Source organism: Misgurnus anguillicaudatus, chromosome 24 (assembly GCF_027580225.2).
Source record: "Misgurnus anguillicaudatus chromosome 24, ASM2758022v2, whole genome shotgun sequence".
Lineage (NCBI taxonomy): Eukaryota > Metazoa > Chordata > Actinopteri > Cypriniformes > Cobitidae > Misgurnus > Misgurnus anguillicaudatus.
In genome coordinates, this window is record NC_073360.2 from 8,008,096 (window position 1) to 8,024,599 (window position 16,504).

General features: G+C 39.9%; 1 protein-coding gene across 1 annotated transcript; it reads left to right on the forward strand.

The window, feature by feature from the left end:
• Nucleotides 1-547: 547 nt before the first annotated feature.
• LOC129438800 (P2Y purinoceptor 12-like) lies at nucleotides 548-15,396 on the forward strand. The gene is made up of 2 exons (XM_073863047.1): nucleotides 548-706; nucleotides 13,865-15,396. The coding sequence occupies exon 2, from the start codon at nucleotides 13,879-13,881 to the stop codon at nucleotides 14,914-14,916; it is 1,038 nt and encodes a 345-aa protein (XP_073719148.1). The 5' UTR covers nucleotides 548-706; nucleotides 13,865-13,878; the 3' UTR covers nucleotides 14,917-15,396.
• Nucleotides 15,397-16,504: the final 1,108 nt, after the last annotated feature.

Sequence of the window (16,504 nt, forward strand, 5' to 3'; positions counted from 1 at the left end):
AACCAATGACATTGACATTCTAATGCTGTCTTTGCTGACCTAAGTATGAACTGGATATTTTGCAAATATAAAATTGTGTGCATGTGTGATGGAAATGTTTTTCATTTGCAATTATTTAAATGGTTGTGGTGTAACTTAACCCTTAGCTACACTGTGTTAAGCTTGATGAGACTAGTTTTATTGCATTTATTTATTACTGTTCTTGTGTTGTTCTAATTGCTTCTATTGTGTACCTCCTTTTTAAGTCTTTTTACATTTAGCAGAAGCTTTTATAAATGTAACATCACCTTGTTCAAACTGAGTTTACTTTCTTTTTCAAACAGAGTGACCAACTAAAGCTGCTGAAGGGGAGTTTTTCATCCCACTTGAAATGCTTTTGTGTTTTTGGATGCTTCTTGTGCCTAATTCTGGTTTTGTGGTTCAGGGTCACATACTGTATCTTCTCAGTAATTTTCCAGTGAGCTTTCATCATTTCCTTAATAGCAATATCATTGCCTCATCAGTATGTACATCAAACATTTTAGCATAAAAAGAAAACCACCACAACCAATACTTCCTGTATAAGCTGACTTTCTAAACAGAATAAATAAGCTTGAAGCATCTGCACATCCGAGTCTGTGTGTTTTATGCTCCTGAAAAGCTCCGAAGCTCTGGTCCAAGGGTTTATACTGCACATGCTTTGATTCAAGAATTATCTAACAAATAGGTAAGTAGTAATATACTAAATATAAATATAAATTGAACACTGATTGGTGATTTTTTTGTGTGCATCAGACTGGCGCTAGGTCAGACCTGATAAGGTCTCACTGGACGGGTGCGTTTTATTGCACTGCCATGCATGAGGTAAAAGTCATGGCAGTGCAATAAAACGCACCCATCCAGTGAGATTTAAGCATTAAATAAGCCGCTGTTACCCAAAATAATAAGATGGTGGCACTAAAACATAGAGTGGCACTACACAAAATTCCAGCAGTAAACGAGCCAGCACAATATTGTAAATTTAGTCTACATATATTTCTGTATTATTTATATTTTATTCTTCATTTATATCTTAGAAGATAAATATTATGTGGTTGGTGATAATCATTTACGCAATACCATAATAAAATGTATTTATTAATTTAAATTTTCAAATATACAGTATTGTGCAAAAGTCTTAGGGGACCATGCCAGAATTAGATTTGTTGTTTTTGCAATGTTATAGTGATCATATATAATTATTTCTCAGTCTCTTTAATAGGATACATACAGAAAATAAAGCAAATGTGTATGTAGTATTAAAAACTGTATAAAAATAAAAAACTAAAGTTTTTAAGCTCCCCTTCCACTTGAGCAATAGCAGGGAACTGCAGAATCTCTTAAACCTAAATAGAATCTGCTAAATGCCACGTCAATTTGTTGGCAGAACACATTTTGTGCACTTGTCATCCAAGTACACAATAAATTAATTAGATGATCAACAATGTGCAAAATGACCGTGGATCACATTCAAACTTGATTCCCTTATGAGTACTTGGACCTGAGCACAACGTTTTGGCCCCTGACCCCAGACGTACGTCTAGGAGTGGCAAAATTACGGTAGGACTGTGCAAACAAAGTATCTGTCTAGCATTACCATGTCAGTGTATTGATTCATTGTCCCTTCATAGTTTGCAAGAGACATTTAATAAATGTATAATTAATATTAAATAAACTAAGCGTATTTAATAAACTAAGATGTAGGCTATTTAATATAAACTGAGCGTATTCATCTGTCAATATGAAACGCGACTTGGCCATTCTAATAATGATCGGAAGAACGCGTATCGACCACCGTTACTGTAAAATATGCACATATGTCCATTTAAACTCAATTTTGGTCAAATGTGGATTATATCCAGGGGTGCACATAACTTTTTTGTCCTGGTTCTCAAAGGAGCACCTGGAGATGTTGCTTGGTACTCACACTTTTCATAGCGCCAACATCCTACATGCTGTCAACATCATTAATCTCCTGACCACTCTATTCACCATATTACTTTGGTTTAAACATGGTAGACAATGATGTATATAAAATAAAATATACCTGGTTATTGTTTTAAAGGTGCAATTTGTAAGATATTTGCAGTAAAATGTTCAAAAACCACTAGGCCAGTGTTATATATTTTGTCCAGCTGATTACTATCAATATCTGTAATGTTTTCAACTACTTGTAAATCGTGAGAAAATTTCCATTCAAAAAATTGACACGGGGCAGAGCAGTCTCCTGTCAATGACGTTAATATCCATGTGATCCTTTGTTACCGCCTTTACTGACGTAAAAACCACATGACAACAGTGGTTGAGTTCGAAAAAATAAATGGCGGCAAAGGAAGCGACTGGAGCACAAATTTATTGTAAAAAATGTATATTTTCCCTTTTTACACATTTTAATTGCATTTCTAGCGAGAAATTAGTATTGTAGTTTTTTAAATATGTGATTAGTTATCACAAAGGCACTCTCTGTTTATATTTCAAACACAATGCCTTTGAAGTGCATCCGAAAGTCTTTCTCTGAGCTGCCTTCATGCCTCCGAAGTCATTTCCTCATGAGGCAGCGAGGCAACAAGTCCCTGCCTTGAGTTTTCGGACGCAGCCAGTGTCGTGGACAAATGCGGAACTATGCGTTAGCGTCTGTCGGGCTACGCGCTTGCTTATGGACTATGGATTACTCTTTACCGTCTGTCACTGGTTGTGTCAGCAAAGACAGCTGCCGTAAGCGTACGGGCCAACCAAACGACCCAAGAAGAGTTTGGAACAAAACGAGAGAAAGAATGAGGATCAATTTGATGTTGCATTATCTCGATGGAGAGAGCTCACGACAACATTTAACTAGACAGATATTCTGATCCTGCTTGTGTTTTACGCGATGGGTGAGTTGTTTTGATTCGTAACCCTTCAAAAAACATATGCTATTATATTGATTACAACATTAGTGTGTAGACTGTAATCAGCGCGTCTTCCCGCGGACGATATGCACATCAAGAGGTATTGTACAGCAATATAAATGGTACAATAAGATTTGTACTGTCAATACATTATGTGAAATATCATTGTAGATTGAAAGTTGAAAACTTAATTCTGTGCTGTGTTAACCATCGAATTTGGACTAATACTGTAATTTGGACTAATACTGTAATACTGTTACTAATTTTGAACGTCTGCTGTTGGAACAAACTTTCCCGGTGCCCTCCTCTGGATCTTCACTTCTGCGAGGCTGCTATTAGTGTGGATTCCCGTATGGCGTTAAGGTATTCTATTTGCCAACTGTTGAAATTGAAACAGAACTTTTACCTGGCACATGATAACTATACTAACTGTGATGATGCTGGAATACTCCGGCGAAAGCGCTATTTACATCGCTCTTCAAAGCGTAGCGTTATCTGTTCCTCATCTGATGCTGTTTCCTACCCTGCATTTTTTCGTAAACCTCACAGTCCGGTGTATAAACCTGCTGGAATTAATTTTAACAACTTGACTATGATTACATGCAAAGAGCATTCACGGAAGGTTTTGGAATCCCCGTGCCTGTTAAAATCTGCATGTTTTAACGCACGCTCTGTCAACAATAAAGCGGTGGCTTTATCTGACATTATTTTAGAAGAAAAACTTGACTTTCTAAGTATAGTCGAGACATGGCACAAACATTCGGACGGTCTTCTCTTTAATGAACTCACTCCTGCAGGTTATGGTTTATTGGATCTCCCGCGATCCACTGGCACTAGAGGTGGTGGCATTATTGTTCTATACAATCAGAAATACAATCTAAGACCCGTTGCTGTTCCGGTGTTCTCCTCTTTTGAATGTCTTGTTTTAACTGTTTCTGATTCTGGTCACGTAGTAGACTTCCGGGTTGACGGGGGAACGCTGGCGCGTTTGGCTGCCGCTCCTCGCTCCCGTTTGTTTGTTTGTTTATTTATTTGCTTCCAAATAGTAAGCTACGGTTTTGGAGCTTTTAAAGTCTGAGGAAGTTTAAAAGACTGAGTTACCCTTCGAATCACTGGATTACGTACACTGGAGTTACATTCCTATCCACTGGATTACGATGTGTGTTTTAGTTTCACCTGTTGGCTTGTTACTAATTTTGAACGTCTGCTGTTGGAACAAACTTTCCCGGTGCCCTCCTCTGGATCTTCACTTCTGCGAGGCTGCTATTAGTGTGGATTCCCGTATGGCGTTAAGGTATTCTATTTGCCAACTGTTGAAATTGAAACAGAACTTTTACCTGGCACATGATAACTATACTAACTGTGATGATGCTGGAATACTCCGGCGAAAGCGCTATTTACATCGCTCTTCAAGGCGTAGCGTTATCTGTTCCTCATCTGATGCTGTTTCCTACCCTGCATTTTTTCGTAAACCTCACAGTCCGGTGTATAAACCTGCTGGAATTAATTTTAACAACTTGACTATGATTACATGCAAAGAGCATTCACGGAAGGTTTTGGAATCCCCGTGCCTGTTAAAATCTGCATGTTTTAACGCACGCTCTGTCAACAATAAAGCGGTGGCTTTATCTGACATTATTTTAGAAGAAAAACTTGACTTTCTAAGTATAGTCGAGACATGGCACAAACATTCGGACGGTCTTCTCTTTAATGAACTCACTCCTGCAGGTTATGGTTTATTGGATCTCCCGCGATCCACTGGCACTAGAGGTGGTGGCATTATTGTTCTATACAATCAGAAATACAATCTAAGACCCGTTGCTGTTCCGGTGTTCTCCTCTTTTGAATGTCTTGTTTTAACTGTTTCTGATTGTCACTCAACTGCCATAGCTACAGTCTACCGGCCACCTAAAGCAAACAAAGACTTTTTAACTGAGTTTGCGGATTTGCTGTCGTATATGTGCCTCAAATTTCAGAAAATCCTTTTATTAGGGGATTTTAACATCCATATGGACAAAAAAGATTGTGCATTAACAAAGGATTTCTCGTCCTTGCTGGAGTGCTTCGATTTAAATCAATTTGTTGACTGTACTACACATAACAAAGGACATATTTTAGACCTAGTGATATCAAATGGGTCTTTTGTGTCTAGGTTGTCTACTATTGACTTAGGATTGTCTGATCATCTGGCAGTCTTTTTTTGATATGCATATACCTGTCACAAACACTGTTTCTTCACGTATTATGACTTACCGGAAATGGAGATCGGTCGATCCTTATGATTTCTCTGTTTTTATTGATTCTTCATTAAGTTGTTTTACTCCATCTGACCCTCTGGAGAAAAGGGTCTCTATGTTAAACTCGGCTCTCCTATCTGGCCTGGATTTATTTGCTCCTCTAAAATCACGCTCTGTTTCATTCATGCGCCCTGCTCCATGGTATAATGATGACTTGCGTATGATGAAAACATCTTGTCGTAAAATGGAGCGTAGGTGGCGTTTCTCTGGTCTGACTGTTCATTACGAGATATGGAAAGACTGCCTACAAGACTACAAGGCTGGAATTGTTTCTGCCAGATCTGACTACTTTTCTAAGATGATCAATGACAGTCAGAGTAATCCTAGACAACTTTTTAACTCCATTAACAAACTACTGAATCATAAAACTGTCACTCATGTTACTGCTTCTGATCATCTCTGTAACAGGTTTCTGGACTCTTTTGTCACCAAAGTTGAAAACATTCGTAGAGGTTTTTGTAATTCTACTTTAATGTCTTCTGATTTTATTCCTTCCTTCTCTGGTACTAAGTGGTCTAAATTCTGTACAATTGATTCAGACTCTCTGTTAGCAGAGGTTTCAAAAATGAAAGCAGCCACCTCTCTATTAGATCCCATACCATTTGGTATGTTTCAGTCATGTTTTGATTCACTGTGTCCCTTTCTTTTGAGTATTATAAATGACTCCCTGTGTACTGGGGTTGTACCTGCGGCTTTTAAAACTGCTGCTATTACACCAGTACCTAAAAAGTCAAATATTGACTATGAGAACTTCACAAATTTTCGTCCCATATCTAATCTCCCTTTTTTTGCTAAACTTATGGAACGAGTAGTTTCTTCTCAGTTGATTTCTCATTTAACTGAGAACAATCTCTTTGAGCCTTTGCAATCAGGTTTTCGAAAATCACATAGTACAGAAACAGCTCTGGTAAGGGTGACAAATGACTTGTTAATCGCTTCAGACTCTGGCTGTCTTTCAGTTTTGATCCTACTTGATCTCAGTGCCGCTTTTGACACTGTTGATCACTCAATTTTAATTACTCGTCTTGAAACAGTTTTTGGTGTTTCTAACACCGTTCTGAATTGGTTTAAGTCTTACCTTTTTGATCGGAAGCAGTTTGTAGCCATTGGTGGTTTTAGATCTGAGGTTAATGTTGTGCAGTCTGGTGTCCCTCAGGGGTCAATTTTGGGCCCTCTTCTTTTTAATATTTACGTCTATCCTTTGGGCCAACTTTTGAGATCACTTGGTTTAAAATTTCACTTCTATGCAGATGATACACAGATCTACATTCATTTTAGACCTAATGAAATTGTGCCAGTCAATTTTCTTTCTGAGTGTATTTTTAAGATGAAAGAATGGATGACTGAAAACTCTCTTTGTCTTAATAGTGAAAAGACTGAGATTATGCTTGTTGGTTCACCTCACCAACTACGCAAAGTAGAGCCAAGCACATTAACTCTTGATGGTTCAAATGTGGAGTTTCGGACTAGGTTGAGGAATCTAGGAGTGATTTTTGATGCCAATCTAACGTTTGAACCTCATGTTCTGAATACTGTTAAAATTTCATTCTTTCATCTTAGAAATATTGCCAGGTTGCGTCCTATGCTGTCTTTTAATACTGCTGAGAAATTGATTAACACTTTTGTGTTTTCTCGTATTGATTACTGTAATGCCTTGTTAGCTGGAGTGTCAAAAGCTACCCTAAACAGAATGCAGGTTTTGCAAAATTCGGCTGCAAGAGTCCTGACTAGAACTAATATACGAGAACATATTACTCCTGTTTTGGAGTCTTTGCACTGGTTACCCATGAGGTTTAGGGTGGACTTTAAGATTTTGATGCTTACTTATAAGGCATTGCATGGTTTGGCGCCTCAATACTTGACAGAGCTTTTAATTCCATACACTCCAAAACGTGATCTTCGTTCCTCAGAAACTGGTCTTTTAACTGTTCCCTCAACTCGTTTAAAACTAATGGGAGACAGGGCTTTTTCCTCATTAGCTCCGAAACTCTGGAATTCTCTACCATTTGAGATTAGGCAAGCAAATTCTTTTGGTATTTTTAAATCTCAGCTTAAAACTCATTTTTTTATGTTAGCTTTTAATTGATTGATTGCTTTTATTTTTGTTTTATATTGTATAATGTCTCTTAATTCTAATCTTTATTATGTGTTGTATCTCTGTTGTTTTAATTGTTTTTGTACAGCGCTTTGAGATGTGCACTTTAAAGGCGCTATAGAAAATAAAGTTTATTATTATTATTATCTGACTAACAATTTCGTTTTGAACATCACATATAAACTTACATAATGAAATAAACGATGTCATCAAACTCAACATTTATAAGACTTGATTACCTTATCCGTCAATGTGATTTCTTGTTCGCGTCTGATTGATGGCCATCAGGGGTTGAGTTAAAGACTACAAATCCCATAATTCCACGCTGCTTCAGAGCGTCATTAAACAACATCATTATTATTGATTTGATCTGGTGCCATCTAGCGGTGCAGATAATACAAATTGCATCTTTAACACATGTAACCTTTATAAATGTCTGCTAACTCATATAAATTTCAAATATTGTTAAAGGACAAGTTCGGTATTTTACACTTAAAGCCCTGTTTTCAGATTGTTTATGGTGAAATAGAACGGTTTTGACTGAAATTTCGACATATGCGGCTGCCCTGAGAATTTTTGGGTGTTTGTAAGTCGATGGATACCCATGGTCTTGATACAATTTTTTAAAAAAGGCACAAAGAGGTCCTTTTACAGCCTATTACACACTTGATTAATCAATCTTTAAGTCAATCCATAGTGCCTTCAGCTTGGAAGATGGCCCTGGTCACACCTATTTTTAAATCAGGAGATAGATCTGATATGAACAATTATCGGCCAATCAGTATTCTACCTGTTGTTTCTAAAATCCTTGAAAAATGGGTGGCTACACTAATGATCCAACATCTCAATAAAATTAATAATTCATTCCACCCCATGCAATTTGGTTTTAGGGCTCATCATTCAACTGAAACAGCTAACTGTTTGTTTTTAGAAAAGGTTAAAGGCTATTTAGATAGGAGTTCTTATGTTGGTGCTGTCTTCCTTGACCTAAAGCGAGCTTTTGATACAGTAAACCACAAAATACTCTTATCTAAATTTACATATTTTAATTTCTCAGAGCAAGCTCTTAAGTGGATAAAATCATACTTGACCTGTAGAAAGCAATGTGTTTGTATAAATGACACAAAGTCTCCATTTAGTGATTGTCCAGTTGGGGTCCCCCAAGGGTCCATACTTGGTCCGATTTTATTCACACTTTACATAAATGACCTGCCTGAGGCATGCAAAAATGTTGATGTCCAAATGTATGCAGACGATGCTGTGATCTTTACTCATGATAAAAACTACGTACAGATAGCCTCTACCCTTACATCAGCAATGGCGCACATGACTGGCTCACCAAATCATGTCTCTATTTAAACACCAAAAAACAGTCTGTATTGTGTTTACCAAACAAAGCACAAAGGTGTCACATTCTAATGTGTTCTTTAGAGGACAGGAGCTTAATCTTGTTAATGAATTCAAGTATTTAGGAGTCACATATGACTCCAACTTGACATTCTGACATCATGTTAAAAATGTAGCAAATAAAATTAAATTCAGTCTGCAGAATTTGAAACAAATTAGGCCATTTCTTAAAGGAACACGGCCACATTTTGGGAATTTAGCTTATTCACCGTATCCCCCAGAGTTAGATAAGTCCATACATACCTCTCTCATCTCCGTGCGTGCTGTAACTCTGTCTGACGCAGCCCCCGCTAGCTTAGCTTAGCACAAAGACTGGAAGTGGGTGGCTTTAGCTAGCATACTGCTCCCAATAAGTGACAAAATAACGCGATCATTTTCCTATTTATGTGTTGTGATTTGTATAGTCAAACCGTGTACAAATAACAAGGTGATATGAGACACAGCGATCTTTTAACAGTATACATACTGAGAACTATATTCTCTGAAGACGAAGCACTGCCGCATGGGTGGAGTGATCTGCTCGCAGCACACGAGAAGCCCCTGGTGAGGAGCAGTATGTATACTGTTAAAAGATCGCTGTGTCTCATATCACCTTGTTATTTGTACACGGTTTGACTATACAAATCACAACACATAAATAGGAAAATGATCGCGTTATTTTGTCACTTATTGGGAGCAGTATGCTAGCTAAAGCCACCCACTTCCAGTCTTTGTGCTAAGCTAAGCTAGCGGGGGCTGCGTCAGACAGAGTTACAGCACGCACGGAGATGAGAGAGGTATGTATGGACTTATCTAACTCTGGGGGATACGGTGAATAAGCTAAATTCCCAAAATGTGGGCGTGTTCCTTTAACATCAAAGCTGCCAAGTTGTTCCTATATACTATGATTTTTTCACATATTGAGTATTGTTTTATAAACTGGTCTTTAAAGGGATACTTCACCGATTTAGCATTCAGCTTTGTATCTGTAGAAACCCGGCAGTATTACTGAATGACCATGTTTCCCTCCATCATTTCCCCCTGAGAGGAGAGATATCTGCATTTTGGTTCTGCAAAAAAGTCCTCAGATGATGCAAAAATCGTCATATTACATCATCGGAGGACTTTTTTGCAGAACCAAAATGCAGATATCTCTCCTCTCAGGGGGAAATGAGGGAGGGAAACATGGTCATTCAGTAATACTGCCGGGTTTCTACAGATACAAAGCTGAATGCTAAATCGGTGAAGTATCCCTTTAACTAGCATATCTAATCTAAAAACTATTGAATCTCTTTTTAAGAAAGCCATAAAAATCTTTGATAAGAAGGCAATGTTATTTCACCACTGTAATATTTTAGAGAGACATAATTTTCTAAGTTTTGACAATTTTAAACGTTTTAAGTACATCTGTCTGGTCTATACTGCCCTCCAAAGGCTAAGTGCAGTATCTACGCAAACACTGAAACTGAGAAAAATGGCTTTAAAGTTTTTTACACCAGCCAGTCGAACATGTTACTGCAATTTTGGCACACACATTTCTCTGAATTGGGACAAAATTTAACCAGGAGACTTTGTCACAAGACACAACAGATCTCACAAAGCCCATTTTAACCCTTAACTCAATTTTGACCAAATGCGTAGTTACTGCGCTTTCGCTTTGTAGGGCAGTATAAGGTGCTAAATAATCTTGCCCCGCCTCCACTGCATGCCTTTTATAAAAGGCTTGCAAGCGGAGGTAGCACACGGGCCTCTGTAAAAAGGGACTGTGTGATACCATTTAGACGTACTACCCTGGTCAAAATGTGTTGTCAATAATAGGTGGCAAATTGTCGAATAGTTTGCCTCTACCGATAAGAGAGTGTCCAACTTTTAACAATTTTAAAACACAATTGAATGAGTTGTACACATTATTAACTGTTATATTGATATAATCCACTTGTTTTACTGATACTGAAATGTCATTTTTTGCTGTTGTATTTTATTCTGTCTATTTAAATGTGTCTATTTGTATTTTTCATGGCTATTCTTATTCCTTGTAGTTGTCACAGTGAATTAATGTGGTATGTTGTTGGTTATGTTCTGTTTAGTGTTTGTTACCGGCCTAGGGACTACAGATGAAAAGTAGTTTTTTATTTTACTAATTCTGGCCTATTTACATGTTGTTTGTCTTTACAACATTGTTCATGAATATGCATGGTCCCTATTAAATAAATAAATACAATACCTTACACCTCTACAATGGGTGTATAGGTGCACTGGAACAATCATTCCTAAAATGCATTAAACTTTCGTTTACAAAGACGCGAAACCCATCGAGTGGCCAGGGGTGCTCACCGACACGCTCACACAAAAACCGCCGCAAAAGATGCCCTCCAACAGCTGTTTTAGCATTCGTTGTTAACTTGTGGACCTATTTTTCCAAACGCCTCACACCCGTACATTCTTCCGCTTAGAGCTTGAATAATAGACACTCCAACCCAGGTGGTGGCGCTAATCCGCCATTGCCAATTGCAAGAATAGAAACAAGGTTCCCGGCGCGGAGTAATACCGTACCTCACAGCACATCTAATACAAGTCAATGGAGTTGGCAAAAACTACGATAAAACCTGTTGGAAAGCATCCTTTGCAGCGACCCCTGCGTGAGCACACCAGTGAACACCCCCGACCACTCTGTGAGTTTCACGTCTTTGTAAACGAAAGTTTAATGCATTTTAGGAAGGATTGTTCCAGTGCATCATTAAACCCATTGTAAAGGTGGGAGGTGAAACACAAACACCCGAAAATTCTCGGGGCAGCTGCATATGTCCAAATTTAAGTCAAAACCGTTCTATTTCATCATAAACAATCTGAAAACAGGGCTTTAAGTGTAAAATACCGAACTTGTCTTTTAAAGACAAGTTAATGGGTGTCAGGACTCTGCCTTGAAGTCTTGTTATATTTGTATTTTGTCGTGGTGGCAGAGTTCTGGCAGTCCCTGGCCTTGTGTGGAAGTTCATGCCTTGTTTTTGTGTTTGGCATGTGCCTCCGGTGTCTTGTCATTTGTCCCCGCCCCCTCGTCCTCCTGCTTATTGTTAATTATTACTTATTCCCATCACCTGTTCCCTCCTCGTTATCTTGTTTGGTTTTCTTATTTAATGTCAGTGTATCTTTAGTTCTGTGCAGGATCATTGTGCTGTGTTCTGTTCCTCGTGTTCATGTTTCCTTGCTAGTCAAGATACCAAGTCATAGTTGTAGTGTTTTTCGTCTAGTTCATGTTTCATGTTGTTTACCCCCTCGTGGGTTTTTGTTTGTAATAAAGTGTTTTCTGTTTCCCCGAAATCGTCTGCATTTGGGTTCATCTGTCCTGCCAAACCTTCACAGAATGATCCTGCCAGCACTGAACCCAGCGACGGTGTCGGGGTCCGTCGCATCGCCTCCAGTCACAGTTCTGGTGCCCATTGCTGTGCGTCCAACTCCTTACTGGCTGATGGAGAAGGAACGCACAGCACTCTTCAATGCGCTCTGGAGAGCCATTGCCATGCCAGAGCCATTCCTCAAGAGGTCTGCCGCCGTGCTTGGTCCATTCCTCGGCTTGGCTGCTGTGAGGGTTACTTCAACTCACGGGATGACAGAGCCCGCGCCGCATCTGCAGCCAGAGCCGTCTGCCCAGTCCGCGCAGCCAGAGCCGTCTGCCCAGTCCTTCCGCGCAGCCAGAGCCGTCTGCCCAGTCCTTCCGCGCAGCCAGAGCCGTCTACCCAGTCCTTGCAGCCAGAGCCGGAGCCCGCGCTTTCCGCGCAGCCAGAGCCGGAGCCTGCGCTTTCCGCGCAGCCAGAGCCGGAGCCCGCGCTTTCCGCGCAGCCAAAGCCGGAGCCCGCGCTTTCCGCGCAGCCAGAGCCGGAGCCCGCGCTTTCCGCGCAACCACAGCCGGAGCCCGCGCATCCCGCGCAACCACAGCCGGAGCCCGCGCAACCACAGCCGGAGCCCGCGCACCCCGCGCAACCACAGCCGGAACCCGCGCAGTCTATCCGTCACACGCATTCTGCGCAGTCGACCCAGCCTGCGCTGTTACAGACTGAGCATCCGAAGCCAGTGAGGTCTGCGTGGCCTCTGCTGCGCCCTCGCCCCGCACCTCCTTGGACTGTATAGTCTTAGTATCTTGTGGACTTATGTGTGTCTGATTTAGTTTTGTATTCATCTTGTTTTTAGCACCTTTAATTATTTCATAGTCTGATGTATTCTTAGTCTTGTCATGTTTATTGTCATGTTTTCTTGTCTTGTGTGTTCCCTTTTTGGACGCCAGGTGGCGTCCTTTGAGGGAGGGCTACTGTCAGGACTCTGCCTTGAAGTCTTGTTATATTTGTATTTTGTCGTGGTGGCAGAGTTCTGGCAGTCCCTGGCCTTGTGTGGAGGTTCATGCCTTGTTTTTGTGTTTGGCATGTGCCTCCGGTGTCTTGTCATTTGTCCCCGCCCCCTCGTCCTCCTGCTTATTGTTAATTATTACTTATTCCCATCACCTGTTCCCTCCTCGTTATCTTGTTTAGTTTTCTTATTTAATGTCAGTGTATCTTTAGTTCTGTGCAGGATCATTGTGCTGTGTTCTGTTCCTCGTGTTCATGTTTCCTTGCTAGTCAAGATACCAAGTCATAGTTGTAGTGTTTTTCGTCTAGTTCATGTTTCATGTTGTTTACCCCCTCGTGGGTTTTTGTTTGTAATAAAGTGTTTTCTGTTTCCCCGACATCGTCTGCATTTGGGTTCATCTGTCCTGCTAAACCTTCACAATGGGCATAAATAAAAAAAATCTGATTATGAGCAATAGCAATAGCACAAATGAATACAATAGAACAAACATACAAATGAAATAAACAGTGATGTTCATGTTTTCAGGCTGGTCTGCAATTTTCAGGTAGAGTACAGAAACTAAATTAAGTAATCAGATAATACTGCATAGTCTTTACTGTGTATATTGGATTAATTCTTATTAAAGTTACAGAAGTTATTTAGTCAAGACAAGGAAATTATGACTTTTTGTCTGTGGTTTGATTATTCTTAAAAACAGCATAAGGTTTATTTTCTAAAAATGGGTGTACTGTCACCCAGAGTTGAGAATCTCTGATATAGTGTATACTGGAGAAGCAGTATGAGTGGAATAGTAGTATGAATGCAGACAGTAAATGTTTTATTTTGCTTTTTGTCTTTATCAGGACTCAAGTTATCCATGGCATTTACAACAGTACGGACAGGGGTCACGGACACATACTCCAATCAGACCGCTCAAAATCACACATCAGATGGCTGTTCACTTGAAAGTCCTCTGATGACGACAGTGTTTCCAATTCTCTACAGCATTCTCTTCATACTCAGCCTGTCTCTAAACGGCCTGGCAGCATGGGTCTTCCTCAGGATCCCCAGCAAATCTCACTTTATCATCTACTTAAAGAACATTGTTGTGGCTGATATTATCATGACTCTCACTTTCCCTTTTAAGATCCTCAGCGACTCGAACGTAACATTCGAAGGGATGCATGTCTTCGTCTGTCGTGTGTCAGACGTGCTCTTCTACCTCACTATGTATATCAGCATTCTGTTTATTGGCCTGATAAGCCTCGATCGCTGTAGAAAGACCATGTGGCCTTCTGCCGGCACCAGCAAGAGACGCCTGCGGTACAGAAAGCTCCTCTCAGGCTTCATATGGGCCTCGCTCATGGCTCTTTGCCTACCAAACGTTATTTTGACTAGTCGTACAAACACTTCTGGTCGCTTTAACTGCACTGGCCTGAAGACACCGATGGGACGACTATGGCATGAGGTGGTCATACTTATTTGCCAGGTGATCTTCTGGGGAAACCTGATAGTTGTAATAATATGTTACGTTCTCATTTCAAAAGAGCTTTACAAGTCTTCCGCTCGAACAAGATCTCAACATGCAGTGAGCCAGGGACAGCAGAAGAAATCCAGTATACAGGCTAACATCTTCCTTGTATTGGCCGTCTTTATCGTTTGCTTTGTACCTTTTCATTTTGCCCGAGTGCCGTTCACCAACAGCCAGATACGAGGACAAAGGTTTAGCTGCCAGGAGAAGTTGTTACTGTTCCTGTTGAAGGAGAGCACGCTGTGGCTTTCCTCTCTCAATGCTGTGCTGGATCCACTCATCTACTTCTTTCTCTGCAAGTCTTTCAGGAGATCTCTGTTTAACACTCTTAGTATCTCTCCTGGATGCTGCAGAGATCTCAGGACAGACACGGTCAGCACCTGACTGGGTAATACACAGACATAAGAGAGAAACTTCGGAAAAGACAAAACAATCTCTTATTATACGATCGTGGCAGTGAGGTTATAATGCACCCATATATGTTTATTCTGAGTAAGGATTACATCATCATCTGTGCTTAAACTGACTTATGCTTTGTTACAGCTACACAAATTATCTCATGACACCTGTCAATATTTCATCTCCAAAACCAAAGAAAAAATGCATTTATTAACATTTTATTATTTGAAGCATCAATGTTTATTGTACTGCCTTTAATAATGGCAATTTAGTGAAAGCAATACATTCTAATCATCAGCAATAAGCCATTGAGAATCACATTAAGGTAAAACATTTGAATTATAGTAATGTTTTATTTTTATGTGAGAAAATGTGTTTAAAGGCGGGGTGCATGATCTCTGAAAGCCAATGTTGACATTTGAAATCACTTAAACAAACACACCCCTACCCAAATAGAATCTGGACCTTCTTTTGTTAGACCTGCCCCACACATACGCAACTAGGGTGACCAGATGAGATTGGCTGAAATTCGGGACGGGGGGCGGGCAGACATTATGGGGTGGGTGTTCATCCAATAATAGTTTAATTAATTAATTTATTTAATAATAAAAGATAAATAAAACTGAACCAATCATATTAATATAAGTACATATGCATAAAATAAATTGATATATAGAAGTATTTTATACTTCATACAATAATAGTTGGATCATCCAATAAAAGTTTTCTTTATTTTACTTCATTATAAAAGATAATGAATCTTAAACTGAAGTTACTGAACCAGTCATATTTTATTAATATGAGTACATATGCGTATAAATTTATATGATACATATAGATTTTTTTTAACACAGTGCCTCGACCAATCTGACTCCTCCACGCGACTGACTGTCACTGCCTGCACTTTCAACTGTCCTCGCGGCTGCTACAACTTTTGCTCTCTTAATCTACTCTATAAAACAAAAAGGTCCTATTGTCTTTGTGCATATAGATGAATTAGATAAATTAATAGAAAAACAATACGACGTCAGCATATTTCGGGGAGGTTTTAACTAGGGATGTCCCGATCCGATCACGTGATCGGAAATCGGCCCCGATCACGTGGTTTCAGACTCGATCGGAATCGGACGTTACCTCCCGATCAGGACTCGGATACATATGCAGGGTTTAAAATCCATTAAGGTCTCGTCTCGCTCTGCTCCGCGCCAGTGTACGCACTGCGCTGGTGCGTGTGAACTGATGAGAAGAGAATAGGCTTGTTCGACTTCATGCAGCGCCGCAACAACCTGCAGCCGGATGACGTCTAAGTTCCGCGAGAGCGATTTAAAAGCAAACTCCTCCGTATGATTTTGCGGATCACTCTCGCGGTAGTTTGACGTCACCCGGCTGTCGATTGTTGCGGCGCCGCATGAAGTCGAACAAGCCTATTGACTAGGGATGTCCCGATCAGGTTTTTTTGCCCTCGAGTCCGAGTCATTTGATTTTGAGTATCTGCCGATACCGAGTCCCGATCCGATACTTCTATAATACATAAAAAAAGAATAAATAAGAGTGAAAAAAACAGAACCAGGAT

Bases quoted from the DNA above. Each gene is read 5' to 3' on its own strand.
- LOC129438800 (XM_073863047.1), top strand. From the start codon at position 13,879: ATGGCATTTACAACAGTACGGACAGGGGTCACGGACACATACTCCAAT.